This window comes from Natrix helvetica (genome assembly GCF_964273705.1).
Source record: "Natrix helvetica genome assembly, chromosome: 5".
Lineage (NCBI taxonomy): Eukaryota > Metazoa > Chordata > Lepidosauria > Squamata > Natricidae > Natrix > Natrix helvetica.
In genome coordinates this window covers 81,910,791-81,925,423 of record NC_138551.1, presented here as the reverse complement: position 1 = coordinate 81,925,423, position 14,633 = coordinate 81,910,791, and the positions used below count along the sequence as shown (strand labels likewise).

Here is a 14,633-nt window from a genome sequence, read left to right as displayed (position 1 = left end):
CAGTCTACATTTTTATAACTGTGTTCTAATGAAAATGTTTTAGGATGGAAAAATCAGCAGAAGGTAATAAATGGAAATTAAGATTGAAGTCCTAGATGCCAAAATGGAAAATGAGGTTAATTTTATTGATATTAAGCTGGTCACAACTGCATTGCATCCTAGCCTCATATGTTTTAGAACATTTGATTCAAAAGGAATTAGATTATTGAGTTTGGTTCTGGTGTTTTTGTTCTTGTTGTTTTGTTTTAGCTTAAAAGTTAGCTAGACCTAGTCTAACACTATGTCACATTGTTTGAGCCATCTTGAATAATTGCTACAGTAGAAATGTAAGATATAAATCAAATGAATATATAAAAAAAACACTTGGGATTTTTCCACTTAGATTTTGACAAAGGTTGTCAGCTGTCACAAATAATATATATCCAAGTGATTTCAGAATACGCATAATGCTACATAGCAATGGCCTGGATTTCACACAGTCTTCATATACTTCAGACAGCCATAAAATATGCATAGTGTTCTCTTCATTTTTTTAAAAAAATGAGCAAAATTCAGTTGATCTGACACAAAGTTTTCAAAGTTTAAATGTCAATGGAGTTTCTCAGTCATTCAGGTCATGGTTGTCCCAAAGGTAGTTTTTTTCCCCCAAGAGGCAACTGGACCTTCTTGTTTTTCTTTGAAGACTTATCCAAGAAGCTTCTTCAGCTCTGACTGGATGGTAGGGAATGGAAGGATTTCTATTACTTGCACAACTGGAACTGCTGTCCACATTTTGGATAGAGAGGACAGCTGGTTTGAAAGAGGTCATCTATTGAATAGCCTTCTCTCAACAGGGGGGAGGGATACAACATCATCATAATATCATAAGTTTCATATTGTCTATGGAGATACTCAGTCATCCACGTCATGGTTGTCCCAAAGGTGCTTTTTCAAGAGGCAACTGGATTTTCTTGTTTTTCTTTGAAAACACTTCCCATTCAAGAAGCTTCTTCAGCTGTGACTGGGTGGTGAGGAATGGAAGGATTTATATTCCTTGCGGATAGCTGGAACTGCTGTCCACATTTTGGACAAAGAGGACCACTGGTTTAAAAGAGGGGTCAGAGAGGCCATCTATGTCAAAATTGAACAGCCCTCTCTCAACAGAGGTAGAGGGATATGACATCATCTATCTCCAGTCTACAACACAGTCCCTTTAACAATTCCAAAAGGCTCCACACCCTGAGGATAGAGATAAACCTCCTAGTGGCCTCAATAACTCTCTTAAAAGAATTCAAATGACCAGCTCTCTGCAAGGAGTATAAATCCTTCCATTCCCCACTATCCAGGCAGAGCTGAAGAAGCTTCTCAGATGAGAAGCAAAATGTCTTCAAAGAAAAACAAGAAAGTGCAGTTGCCTCTTGAAAAAAAACACCTTTGCGTTTTCAAAGTCTAATTGGTATATAAAAAAAATTAGTGACAAACAGTCTTGTGGCCTTCTCAAGTGAATAAAGACTGGCTGTACCTTTCAGGGAAGACCACATTTTAACACCATGTGGACACAAATGCTAATTGTACAATGGACAATTTCACAGAAAGAATGCTTCTTACATACATAACCTTGCTAGAGAAATGTGCTTTGACCTTATAAAAAACTCTTGGATTACCTAAATTCTCCAGTTCTCATATGTTGTTGTTTTTGTCTAAAATTCTATGATTGTTTTAGACTCCACATGATATTTTTTGGGAGGGTCTTCTATTTTATGAGGCACCTAGAAAGCAGTGGTGGGTTGCAGGTGGTACGCCCCGGTATGCACGCCCCGGTATGCACGCCCCGGTGCCTGCCAGAAGCAGCAGCTACCGTACCGTACCGGTGCTTTGGAGGACCCGCCCGCTCACTCTCGTTCCTTACCTGTATTTGAAGGAAACAGGCTATCTGTGCACGCACGCGCAGCGTACTGTGCCTGTGTGATGCCCCGCTGACCAGCTGGAGCATTGCAGGCAGTGGGTGCCCATGTGTGCGCAGTGCTCGTGCCCATGGTGCACGCCTGGCTCCCGCTGCAGCGTACCGGTTGCAATGGGAGCCGAAACCCACCACTGCTAGAAAGCCTTGCCTCTTGAAAACAATGGAAAAGTACTTAATAAAATAGTCACATACTTAATCTTTTGATCATAAAAATATGTTTTCGTCCTCATTCTTTTAACACTGTATTCATTCTGTTCTCCCCTTTAAGTATATAACAGAATCCAGATGTGATACCACAGATTTCTCATAGATTTCTTTCATGGCTTTTTATTTTATTTTATTTATTTTTATTTATCAAATTTAGAAACTATGCATCTCCCTCACAGAGGGACTCTGGATGGTGTACAAGGAAATTTCTGTCCCTACTTTTTCCACCATCCTTAATGGCGGTGGCCAAGAGAAAATAGTCATGCCACATCAAATTGAGTCTGAATGAATAATTGAGGCATTTTATAAATATTGCAGATCAATAAATAATCTCTTGCTCCATATTAAGAGTAAGGCTGAGACCACAAACAAATGAAGAATCTATCTGCAGGAGCTGTGTATATTTTGTGATGGCAGACCCCAATAATTTATTAATCCAAAGGTGTCAGCCACGCTGTTCCATGGCAATTTTCACAACACGATTCAAATGGCTAAAATAAATATATGCTAATAGTGAATGACTCTGAGAAATGGTCTTATTGAAGTGTAGTAGCTGGAAAGCAAAGCTGCCTAAGCAAAACAACTGCAAGTTTCAATTTATATCAGCAGGAAATAATCAAGTTAGGCATTTGGGAATGAGACCAATTTGCCCAAACTTTTTAGTTCATGACAGATATTGAACTACAAGAGTCAAAATATCTTATTAGCTTTTCCATGTTTTGGTCAAAAATATCTCTGATAATGAGAGCTCTGTCCAGCTGAACTAACCTTTGTTTAAAAATGACAGTAACAAATGAAATGTGGCATTACTATAAAAGACACAGTATTGTTAAAGACAGGATGCAATGTAAGTTTCCTAGAGCTTGCTTTTTGCACAAAGCAAATCGGGCTTTCCTTGAGCGGTAAGCAAACAGATCCATCACTGTCAAGTTTTGAGTACTGTTTATTTTTAGGGAAGAAAATTACCGCTCCTGTATGAGATATACAGAGAGAGAAGAAAGGGTCCTTGTTTTAACTGCTTTTAGGGATTCAGGAATGTCCAGGATCATATAAACCGGCGCCTATCTACCAAAGACACCTGCAATTCGTACATTCGGAGCCATAGGGCAGTATGACAGTTCTGTGATTGTAATGCTCCCTTTCAGACACATTTTTGCCCCCTCCAAATGTTATTCAGATAACTTCGCTTTTCAAAGCATGCCCATTTGTAAATTTAATTAACTTTGTTAATTTAGGTATTTGTGATTCTACCAGTTTTCCTTTTCATGTTGTCACAATAAAACTTGGCCTGGTTCCTAGCGTGTAATTAAATGGTTAGGACTGGTATTTTTTGTGAAAGGCGTTGATTTATCTTCTTCTCCCCATACCCTGAACTGGAGAAGGCCTATTATAACACTTTTCAAAGAAGCCTTCAATCTTTATTAATAGCATTAATTTAGGAGATCAGCAACTACGCAGTTCCACAAAGGAATGTTTACATGATTAAAATAATAGTTTCACAGTTTTAGCAGGAAAAAGGCACCTCGTTGAGTTGAGTACTTTAAGACCACAGCAGATGCTGTCAGCCATTCAAAAGATGAGTTTTTATTTTGAAGGAAGTCCTACTGTGCTTAATTGGTTTTACTCCTTAGTAAATGAGTTTACAGCTACATCTTTAAAGTAATTATTCTCAATAGAAACCACAGCAGGCCTGAGGCTGTTAATCATCCAGGCATAACTTATATACAGAAGCCATGAGGGAGGGGAGGGGGAAATCCCACCCATCACTGTCCTCTCAAACAAGAAAAGATGGGCACATGTGAACATATTTGATGAACAGGTCGATGCATATTAATTTAACCACTGAGATATTTCAGTTCTGAATGACTGACCCAGGCTAGATCGTGTTCCTGTGAGACAATTATTACTGTTGGTGGCATTATTAACTAGTCACTAGTGAATAGTATATTTCTTGCAGCTGTATCCATTTTTTTTTTGTAATTGTCTCCATCCTTTCAACTCATTCCACTCCAATGTTTATAAGGATAACGGCACACTTCAGTGCAAAATGGGATGTGGTACAGTAAGCTTTTCAACCTGCTTTACTTTTTAATTTTTAATTACGTATCTTTTATTTTAATATTTAGCTGCCTTAAATACATCCAGATTTTTTTAAAAAATAGTAATGTAAAATGGTAATCAATGCTGATATCCTAGGACAAAGACATCCCTAAATATAACTCAGTAATCACACTCCTGGGTTAACTAATGCTTTTCTTTTCTTATAACAGTGTTCCTTAACTTTGGCTAGTTGAAGAAAGGTGGACTTCAACTCCCAGAATTTGTCAGCCAGCATAGTTCACTGAGGAATTCTGGGAGTTGAAGTCTACCCATCATCAAGTGGCCAAGATTGAGAAACACTGCTTTATATTATTTGTTTATATTCTAGGCTGCAGTTTTTTATATCCTGTAGTAACGTCTGATTGTTTAGGTCTGATATCATAGGATATGCCATAAGCCCCCTCTGATGTACTTTAACTCTTCTTGTGGTACAACAATAAACCTAGAATGTTGATTCTTTTCAACTGCAGCTTACTGCCATGGATGCAGATGAAGGTCCAAATGGACAGATTAGATATGAAATCTTGGCTGGTGACCAGGGAGACTTCATAATCAATGATAAGACAGGCCTTATCTCCGTTGCACCAGGAATTACACTAGTAGTAGGTCGGTCCTACGCCCTCACCGTCAAAGCATCTGACAGCGCTCCACTGGCACAGAAAAGGTAAGTCATACCTGACTTTATTTGTTTAGGTATCCAAGCTGAGAAATTAACTTTTCAACTCTATGAAGAAATATGAAGTATGAAGTCAAGGTGAATAACAGCACTTTTTCGTGCAGCTGTTGAGAATTTTATGTATCACATTTCTGAACTATCCATCTCCCTCAAAGAGGGACTTTGGGTGGTGTTTAATAAAGCAGTATATAAAAATAAGATGTTAGAGTTAACGTTTTAGAATTAAAATTTGTAAAATGGTAACAAAAATTTAAGGGGGCAAACGTAATTAAACCCTGTTTAATTGTTAAAAAACAATTAAACAATAAAAAACAATTAAACAATAAAAAACAATGGCAAAAGGAGGGCTCTCATGACACCGACCAATCCCACAACTACATGTTCTTTTGGGTTCCCCATATAAGGCTCTCTATCCTGCTCTACAGAGTAGAGAGTTAGTCTCGGACAGAAAACCACTTGAAGAAACTAGAGGCATTTGAAATGTGGATTTACAGGTGGCTGTTACATGTAAGTTGGGTTGCCAAAATCAGAAATGAGGAGGAAATGATAAGCCACCCGGGAAAGCCAAGGGAAATAATCAAAACCATAAAAAAGCGAAAGAATATTTTGGACATGTGATGCGACACCCAGAAAAATACGGCATCCTTCACTTAATCCTCCAAGGAAAGATCGAAGGCAAATGAGGTCCAGGCAGAAGGAGAACATCATGGCTTCAAAATCTAAGGGACTGGTTTGGACAAAACTCAACAGCACTTTTTCGTGCAACTGTTGATGAAAATAAGATCACCAACATCATCGCCACGTCGGATGATAGATATGGCAGAAGAAGAAGAAGAAGTTGCAAGGCTGCAGAACCATGTTTTAACTCTTTCTCAAAAGGCCAGGAGAGTAGATGCCCACCTCACCTCTGGAGGCAGAATATTCCAATCAGAATTCTTTAACTGGTGGGGTCTATAGCATACCTTCTTTGCCTGACCAAGTGGATGTGGTGCAATGAAACTGATTTATTGTGCATGAAAAGCTGTAAGTGGAGACCATTTATGAAAATAGATAAAGATACATCACATATGGAGTGGGATGGAATTTTCTATTCGATCTACATTATGATTGGGTTTTCATTTTTAAGTTAACTTTATGTTGTATTTTATACTACAGTTTTTTTTTTTCCATGTCAAGATGATAAGAAATTTTGCTGCTCTTTTTCGGCAACCATATTATTAAAATTTGACAACACAATCAGAATAAGTTGTGGAGGCTGAAATTGCCCCTTGTGCTGCAAAATACTGAGACCTGTTGTAAAAAAATAGTAATCCCAAGTAGTCCTGATGGAGTAGTAGATGACTTCGTTGAAAGAAGCACATCTACTACTCCTTTACCAATTATTTATTTATTTGCATTCCACCTTTATTATTTCTACAAATAACATAAGGCAGTGAACATATCCACCACATGTTTCTCCTCCTCCTATTTTCTCCCCAATAACTCTGGGAGGTGAGTTGGCTGAAAAGGAATGACTGGCCCAAAGCCTCCAAATGGGTTTCATGGCTAAGATGGGATTTGAACTAATGGTCTCCTGCTTTTTAGTTGCTTACAGCACAATGTTATATTTCTGTCTACTTGAAAATAAACCTATTGAATTTACTGGATCTTACTCTCAGGTAAGGATATTTGGGACTGCAACCTTTCTTTTTGCACATTTCAACCTGGATCACAAAGGAAATGAAATTATACCCAGTGCATACCTAGCACTATCCAGTAAGTTCAGTGGATCAAAAATGGTTTGACTCCCCCCCCCCAAAAAAAGGCAACTCTTGTTTGTTTAGCCTGTTAAGTGTCAGCCTAAAGGTCAATGACTCAAGTGTGTTAATTTAGCTTCACCCATATCAATGACTGTCAGCTTAAGGGGCTGAGAAGGAGAGAAAGGAAGAGAGAAGCTTAAAGCAATGGAAGCACAAATAGCAACTGCTTCTGTAAATTGCCATATATCATTTAACGGTAGTATCTCCAACTATCCTGGAACTGAAAGGATCACTGAGCTGAAGATAATTTTTTTCTCCCCAGGCAATGCATTCTTATGGTGTCCCTTAACTCAATTTGGAACACAAATTGCAAGCTATGCAAATATTCGACAAAGAATCAAATATGCCCCAATGACATCCGCACTGGAATCAGCAACCTCATTCAGTTCCTAATTTCTGACATGTTAGAGCTGGGAAGCATAGAGTAGAAAAGCAAGATTTTTTTTCTCTTAAACCCAGTATGGAGATGAAACATAATGAGTGATTTAAAAATATACAGCACACAGTTAAACTGAAAAGGTTTAGTTTTGCATACAGATTATAGCTTGGAGGGAAGTCCTCAAGTGTGAATGTCAATATATTTCACAGAACTAAACTTTAAAATATACCATGGTTATATACATAATTACAAATGCAGACTATTCTAACATTTAACGTGACTCACACATTCCTGCTGCACTATCCAAATGGAATGCATATGGCATATTTTCTATATACAGCGGCAATGTGATGACTCTTCTAGAAGCTGATAGGCCTTCTGGAAGCATGTTGGAGAATGTCATGAAGGATAACATCTGTTGGCAACTCTTAAAAGCAGCTGTACCTTTTCTTGGAATCCTGTGTTTTTCTACTCTTCAAACCTTAGCTTTTTTGGCAAAAATATTTTAAAAAGGAATTGGTCATATTTCCAAAAGCATGGAAAGGCATCCATATATTAAGGAAAGAATTTAGAGGTCTTCAGTTCTGAACATTCTCAGTTTCTTTATCCTGCGAAATAGCCGTGAAAAGGAAAAGGAAAATGCAACAAAATAAAAGAAATGTAAGCAAAGTCCAAAACATATATTTTAATTATAGGCTTAGCTAGTGCTCTGGTGATCCCATTATCTCTACCTCTTTCATCCACTTCTTCTTTCATCTTTCTCTCTCTCTCTCCAGTATATGGAAGCAACAAAACATTTCCACCTTAGTAGAAATACTTCCATTGGCTTTTGATATGCGACATAGTCCATAAATCCTAGACCTGACTGCAGTGGTGAAATTCAAAATATTTTACTACTGGTTCTGTAGGCATGGCTTGGTGAGTGTGGCAGGGGAAGGGTACTGCAAAATCTCCATTCCCACCTCACTCTGGGGCCAGCCAGAGGTGGTATTTGCCGGTTCTCCAAACTACTTAAAATTTCTGCTACCAGTTCTCCAGAACCTGCTGAATTTCATCCCTGCCTGACTGGAAAATTGAATTTGTAGGATCACATTTAAGTAGAAAGACACTTTCTCTCTTCCCCCTGCATAATTTTGTCACAATCATTTCCACAATGTTTTGGCAACAACATTTCTTTCCCTTACATCCTCCCACAAAAAGATGGAGACTGCAGCTGTGCTATTCCTCTCCTTATGGTGGTGAACTTTTCCTTAAGTGGAGCTATTCCCCCAATTTCTCTTCCTCAAAATAAATAGATCAAGAATATGATGGAGCTTTTCACGCACAGTTCTTTAATTATTTAGCTTCTCCTTTATGTGGGTCTATTCAATTTTGGGATTTTGGATGTGGATGGAGGTAGAGATTAGATCCAACATATGTGATCTCCAGTGACGTGCGGTAAGGTTTATGGCTGGTGAGGCTGGTGACGTCATCAGGAAGGCGAGGAATGGGACCACGTGTGCTGGAGGCTCAGGCTGCCTCAGCCTCCAGCACACGTGATCCCATTCCCCGCCTTCCTGAGCGTGCTCCGCCAGCTCGCGCTCCGCAGTCCTCGAAAGCAACTCGGGAACGACGAGAACCTTCCTGCCTCTGCTGGACTTTGCACGCTCCTCGCAACTGCATATTGCAGTCGCGAGGAGCGCGCGAAATCCAGCAGAGGCAGGAAGGTTCTCGTCATTTCCCAGTCGCTTTCGTGCCTTCGTCATCCGGGAGCACCGACAACATTTCTGCCTCTGCCCTCCGCAGCTCCCGGGCGCGCCCGGACGGAGGTAGCCAGAATGGCGCCGAGGCAGTCCGGCGGGCGAGCGACTGAGGATCAGGCTGCCTTGCTCACTCTTTCGTCCGCCCGGACCGCCTCGGCATCGCTGTGGCTACATCAATCCAGCTGCGCCCGGGAGCTGCGGAGGGCGGAGGCAGAAATGTTGTCGGCGCTCCCGGATGACGAAGGCCCAGTCGCTTTCGTGACTTCGTCATCCGGTAGCGCCGACAACATTTCTGCCTCCACAGCTCCCTGGCGCGGCTGGATGGATGTATAAAATATTATAATATCATAGATAGATAGATAGATAGATAGATAGATAGATAGATAGATAGATAGATAGATAGATAGATAGATAGATAGATAGATGATAGATAGATAGATAGATAGATATAGATATAGATATAGATATAGATATATAGATATATAGATATATAGATATATAGATATATAGATATATAGATATATAGATATAGATAGATATAGATATAGATATAGATATAGATATATAGAGATATAGAGATATAGAGATATAGAGATAGATATAGATATAGATAGATAGATAGATGATAGATAGATATATAGATATATAGATATAGATATAGATATATAGATATATAGATATATAGATATATAGATATATAGATATATAGATATATAGATATATAGATATATAGATATATAGATATATAGATATATAGTATATAATATTATAGACTATTATTTCATGAAGAGAGGTGAGGCTCTGCCTCCCTTGCCTCCCCTGACCGCACGTCCCTGGTGATCTCATTTTGCTACTGTCTGCATTCTGAATAACATAGAACTAAAACAGAATTACTGACATAATGAACATATGTGGAAATCTATAAAGTGGACAATCCAAATGTAATGCTTAAATGTCAATGACTTTAAATTATTCTTATAATAATATTAAGCAATTTGGATGCATATTTACATTTTGGCTTGTCACCAGCCATGTAGCATTGTAAACACTTAAATTCAAATATATCTTCATACCTATAAGGATTAGATATCTTAAATGTACATTCTTCTTAAAGTGACAGAATAAACCCAGACTGTACAAACTCTATTGAGCTGTAGTATGTGCAACCCTTAGGTTTTTTTTTCCTGGTGCCTGAATTAGAAAGCTGATTTTTTTAAAATCTTTTTTTGCTGATGCAATTTTTAATAGCAGATTTCAAAAATCAGTGTAATATTTGGTACCTTGTTTTGATTTTTTTAAAAGTAAAAGTAAATATATTTCCATCAAAGTGATCTAATCAAAAGACTGAGTTCATAAATGTGTTTATTTGAGCACCCCTCCCCGCCAAAAGGCTTATTTTTTTAGAAAGTGTTATGGTCATTAAGAGCATACTGCACATTATTTTAATCCCCACTCAGATAGCTTTCATATTATTACTTAGAGCTTAAAACCTGGTAGGAAATTTAAATTTTCTTAAGGCCCTTGCAGTCTCTTCAGTGCAGATAGGGCTCTTCTCTGTTTTAATGGGAATGGAAACAGCTTTACCTATTTATCAGGACTACAACACAAATTAGAAGCTGCTGGATTCGGACTCTTCTCTTTGTATAGACACCCTGAATGCTTAATGTGTTATAACATTTAGAGTTTGATAGAGGGAAAGTGTTATAATTTGATTTTGACTAAATTCTGTTTGTCATTTCAGGAGTTCCATCACTACTGTTTACATTGAGGTACTTCCTCCTAACAATCAAAGTCCACCTCGCTTCCCTCAACAGATGTACAGTCTTGAACTTAGTGAGGCCATGCGAATTGGTGCCATTTTGCTAAATTTGCAGGTACAGAATGCTTCAATGTAAGCATTTACAAAGCTCTTTCTGTTTATGCGTATGAGTTGAATTATTTGTGAATTACTTCCGATTTTGCTCGGGCAACTTTTGCATTATAGAGTGTCAAAATCTCAGCTAACATTCATCACTTTCCCCAATTGGGTTTATAGAATAATCCATGCATATTGTTACATAGCCTGTCTGACGCTGATGAGATGAATAAGCACCTAAGAGTTTAATTTTGCTCCGATGAAATAGCAAGCACTCTATAACTCCATAATGCGGGCATCCAGTATTCTCTTACCTTTGATTTCATGTGATAGAATTCTATGGATCAGTTACCTTCTCAGGGAAAACACATTTATCACTGTAAATCTTATTGAGGGACCCTTGCAAGATTTCTGGAGTCCAAAACTGCTGTTTTGCAGTATCTGTAATAACACTCATCCATCATATCATAGAGATCTTTTGGATCATTATGGAAAACTATTGAAACCAGTGAGATATCTCTGTAGATAATGGGTCATGTTCTGCATTTTTTCATCTCTTTATGTGCAGTAGTAGAAAGTGTGCTTTGCATGTAAGCTTCAAGGTTACATTTCTGGTATTTCCAACAAGGGCAGAAGAAGTTGTATTTGGTAACATAATAAAGCTGCACTAGTCAGCTTGTATTGATCAATGTCTTGACCTGGCATAGGAGAACTTGTGTTATTTCATTTTAAGTTTTTAGAACAGCAAATACGACAGTTGTCCTCATGCTGTTCCCAACACTAGCTTAAACGTTTCAGAATTAAAGAGGGGAAAACGTTCTGCTTTTAACAATTATTACAGAAAAAAACACTAATTATAATGAAAAGAAAGGAAAATATATCAGGAAAATTAACATTTCATTCATTAGGGCGCCTGTGGGCCATGGCTTACTAGTGGGCCGTGAGGGGTTTTCAACCAGGACATAGAAATGGTCAGTGAACCCGTGTGTACATCCTCATGTGTGCAAGCAGTGGTGAGCCACATGCCCAATTTAAGTGAGCAGCAGGGGTGTGTGTATATTGGTGTGTGTATGTTGCTCACACAATGTTGTGGCCCACCAGCAGCCAGCAAAGCTGGCAGCAGAGTCGGACAGTGAAGATGTTGGGGAGGAACTCGGGCCAGTCCTGGGGGCTGAAAAAAGCTCAGACGAGGGCTCTGCGTCGGAGGCAGAGAGGGAGCTAGACAGCAGTGAGGCAGAGGAACAGCTGGAGCCTGTTCCCAGTGTGTGCATGCGCAGAGCTGCCAGAAGACAGCAACAATTAAGAAAGCAGGGTCGACTTAGGAGTAAATCCACACCTTGAAGATGGCCCCTCCCATAGGAAACAAAAGAGGAGCGAACGGGGAGTGGGCTTTTTCAGGAAACCATTCATTAGGTTGTTTCAGGAGTGGAAAGTTCTGTTTGTGACTATAAGAGACTCTGTGCCAAGTTTTGCCTTGCCCTGCATTTGGAAACTAGTCATCTGGCAGTTCTCCAAATGAGATAAGGTTCGTGTTGATAAATATTCCTCTGAAAGACTGTTTGCTAAGCCTTGCAGACTGTGAATTAAAGGAATTCACAATCGTGTAAATAAAAGGGGTTTTGCCGGGACCAAGACTCTTCTTCTTGCTTTTTAAGGAAGCCTGGTTCAGAACACACAAGTAGAGCTGCACAGGTGTTCATTTACCGGCTGCTCACAAAGAACCATCCTCCCTTCTCCTCCCCCTCACCAGCTCACAGAGTTGGAAACATTGGGGAACTCTGCATTAGGGATTCTAGCTCAGGAGGCCCAACATTTCCAATGCAGTATATATGATAATTTTAGCCCATGCCACCATTTTCATGCCCAGAGGCCTAGTGCTTTTAACCAAATCATGCTTTTTCATTAACAGCCTTGTCATGCCTAAAAAGAGAAAGTTGGGGCAGTTGAAATTTTACCTCAGAAAAGCACAGAATCCCAACAAATGTTGTGCTTATATTGCAGCAGGCAACCTGCAGGGGCCAATTCTATGCACTTGGTTTGGTTTCAGTAATAGATTTCCTGACAGAAAAAGAACCTCGATCTCCTCAGGGTTTCAAACCATTTATGGCCTCTTCCTGCATCTGTACTTTTTGAAGCAGCGTTCTGGAAATAATTTCCAATGCTGGAAGTATTTTAACATGAAAATAAATGGATTGGAAGGGGTTCACCTGTGTCACTTGTTTCTCTGGGTTTGTTAGCTCTGTTGGAGACTATGTAGCTTGATCACGACAACCGGTGGCAATCATGCTTAGGAGGCAGGAGATAATGATATAGCCCGAAAGAATGAGTAAGTTCAGTCTGATAATTTTTCTTCCTATTTTTTTTTAACTTTATGGATGTCTTCAATCAAGCAACACTCACATTTTAACTGCATAATTTGGGGGCGTGGGGTCCAGAGACCACTCACGATGAAACTTGAGGGTCTTGCGTCCTGCAGTTCGACCACACATATTCATATGCTGAAGCTTCCCTAACATAATAATAATCCCCGATATTTGTCATTAATAGGCAACATTTACTAAGAGCAAGTAACTTATTTTAAGTAATCCAGATACAGCCAAGCAAGAATAGGGATAGAAGGCAGAACTCGGGCTTATCTGGCAAACATCAGCTCAAAGGACTGGCTGATTAATAACAGATTAGTTATGGGATTCAGAAACTTCAGTGAGTTTTTTTTTTCCTATTCTTTAGCATAATAAAAGTCAACTTTCCATGCCAACCAATCTGTTTGTTGTCCCATTAAATTAAGGCTTCTGGTCTGTCTGTCTGTCTGTCTGTCTGTCTGTCTGTCTGTCTGTCTATCTATCTATCTATCTATCTATCTATCTATCTATCTATCTATCTATCTATCTCTATCTATCTATCATCTATCTATCTATCTAATCTTATGAGCTGCAGTGGTGCAGTGGTTAGAATGCAGTACTGCAGGCTTCTTCTGCTCACTGCCAGCTGACTGCAATTTGGCAGTTCGTATCTCACCTGGCTCAAGGTTGACTCAGCCTTCCATACTTCCAGTGTTGGTAAAATGAGAACCCAGATTGTTGGAGACAATATGCTGACTCTGTAAACCGCTTAGAGAGGGCTGTGAAGCAGTATATAAGTTTAAGTGCTATCATCTATCTATTTGAAAAACAGATTTGGAAGGGACCTTGGAGGTCTTCTCGTCCCACACCTTGCTCGAGCAGGAGACCCTGTACCATTTCAGACAAATGGTTGTCCAGTATTCTGAACTGCCCATCTCCCCCAAAGAGTCCTTCTCTGGACAGTGTACAGTAAAGTATCAAAATATAAAAGAGTATATTAAGCAATGTTAGAGTTAAAAATGTTTTTAAAATGTAAATAAATTAAGGAGGCAAGAATATTTAAATCCTGTTAGAATTTACTTGACAAAGGCAGAGGGAAGGCTCTCATAGCACCAACCAACCCCATGGCTGTGGTCATACACAGTCATGTTTAACTTCTTTTGGAAGGTGAGGAGATTGGAGACTGCCTTACCTCCCAGAGAAGAATAGTCTGTAGACTCATTTCATTCTATTCTAGCTCTAGACTGTCCTCCCTAAACCAGTTGAAGTTCTTTAACTGATGGGGTCAGCAACATACCTTACTGTTGTGGCTCAGCAGGAGCCGTTGGAGCTGTCACCAGACTCCAATAGCGAGGGTCCCTATGAGTCGGCTCTGGAGGATGTGGAGGACCCTGGGCAGGGTTCTGACTCCGAGCAGGGATCAGAGAGGCTGGTCGGCCACCAGGAGGCGCTTGAGGCATGGAGCAGTGGTGAAAGCCAAAGGGACGGTGCTCCTGATGTCATGCCTTGGAGCAGTGGGGAGGAGTCACGGGACAGCGAGTCAGACATCAGCAGTGAGTTATTAAATGCTCGTTACCAGCGCGCTAAGCGG

The 14,633-nt window shown here is 39.6% G+C and overlaps 1 protein-coding gene across 6 annotated transcripts in view; it reads left to right on the top strand.

The window, feature by feature from the left end:
• PCDH15 (protocadherin related 15) overlaps window positions 1-14,633 on the top strand; it is a gene marked incomplete at its 3' end in the record, with an annotated part of 825,229 nt that overhangs the window by 596,677 nt on the left and 213,919 nt on the right. For all 6 annotated transcript variants that reach the window (XM_081954012.1, XM_081954014.1, XM_081954013.1 and 3 more), the window contains 2 exons: window positions 4,720-4,913; window positions 10,587-10,719. In XM_081954012.1, coding sequence (XP_081810138.1) covers window positions 4,720-4,913; window positions 10,587-10,719 — 327 coding nt within the window. The remainder of the gene's footprint in view (window positions 1-4,719; window positions 4,914-10,586; window positions 10,720-14,633) is intronic.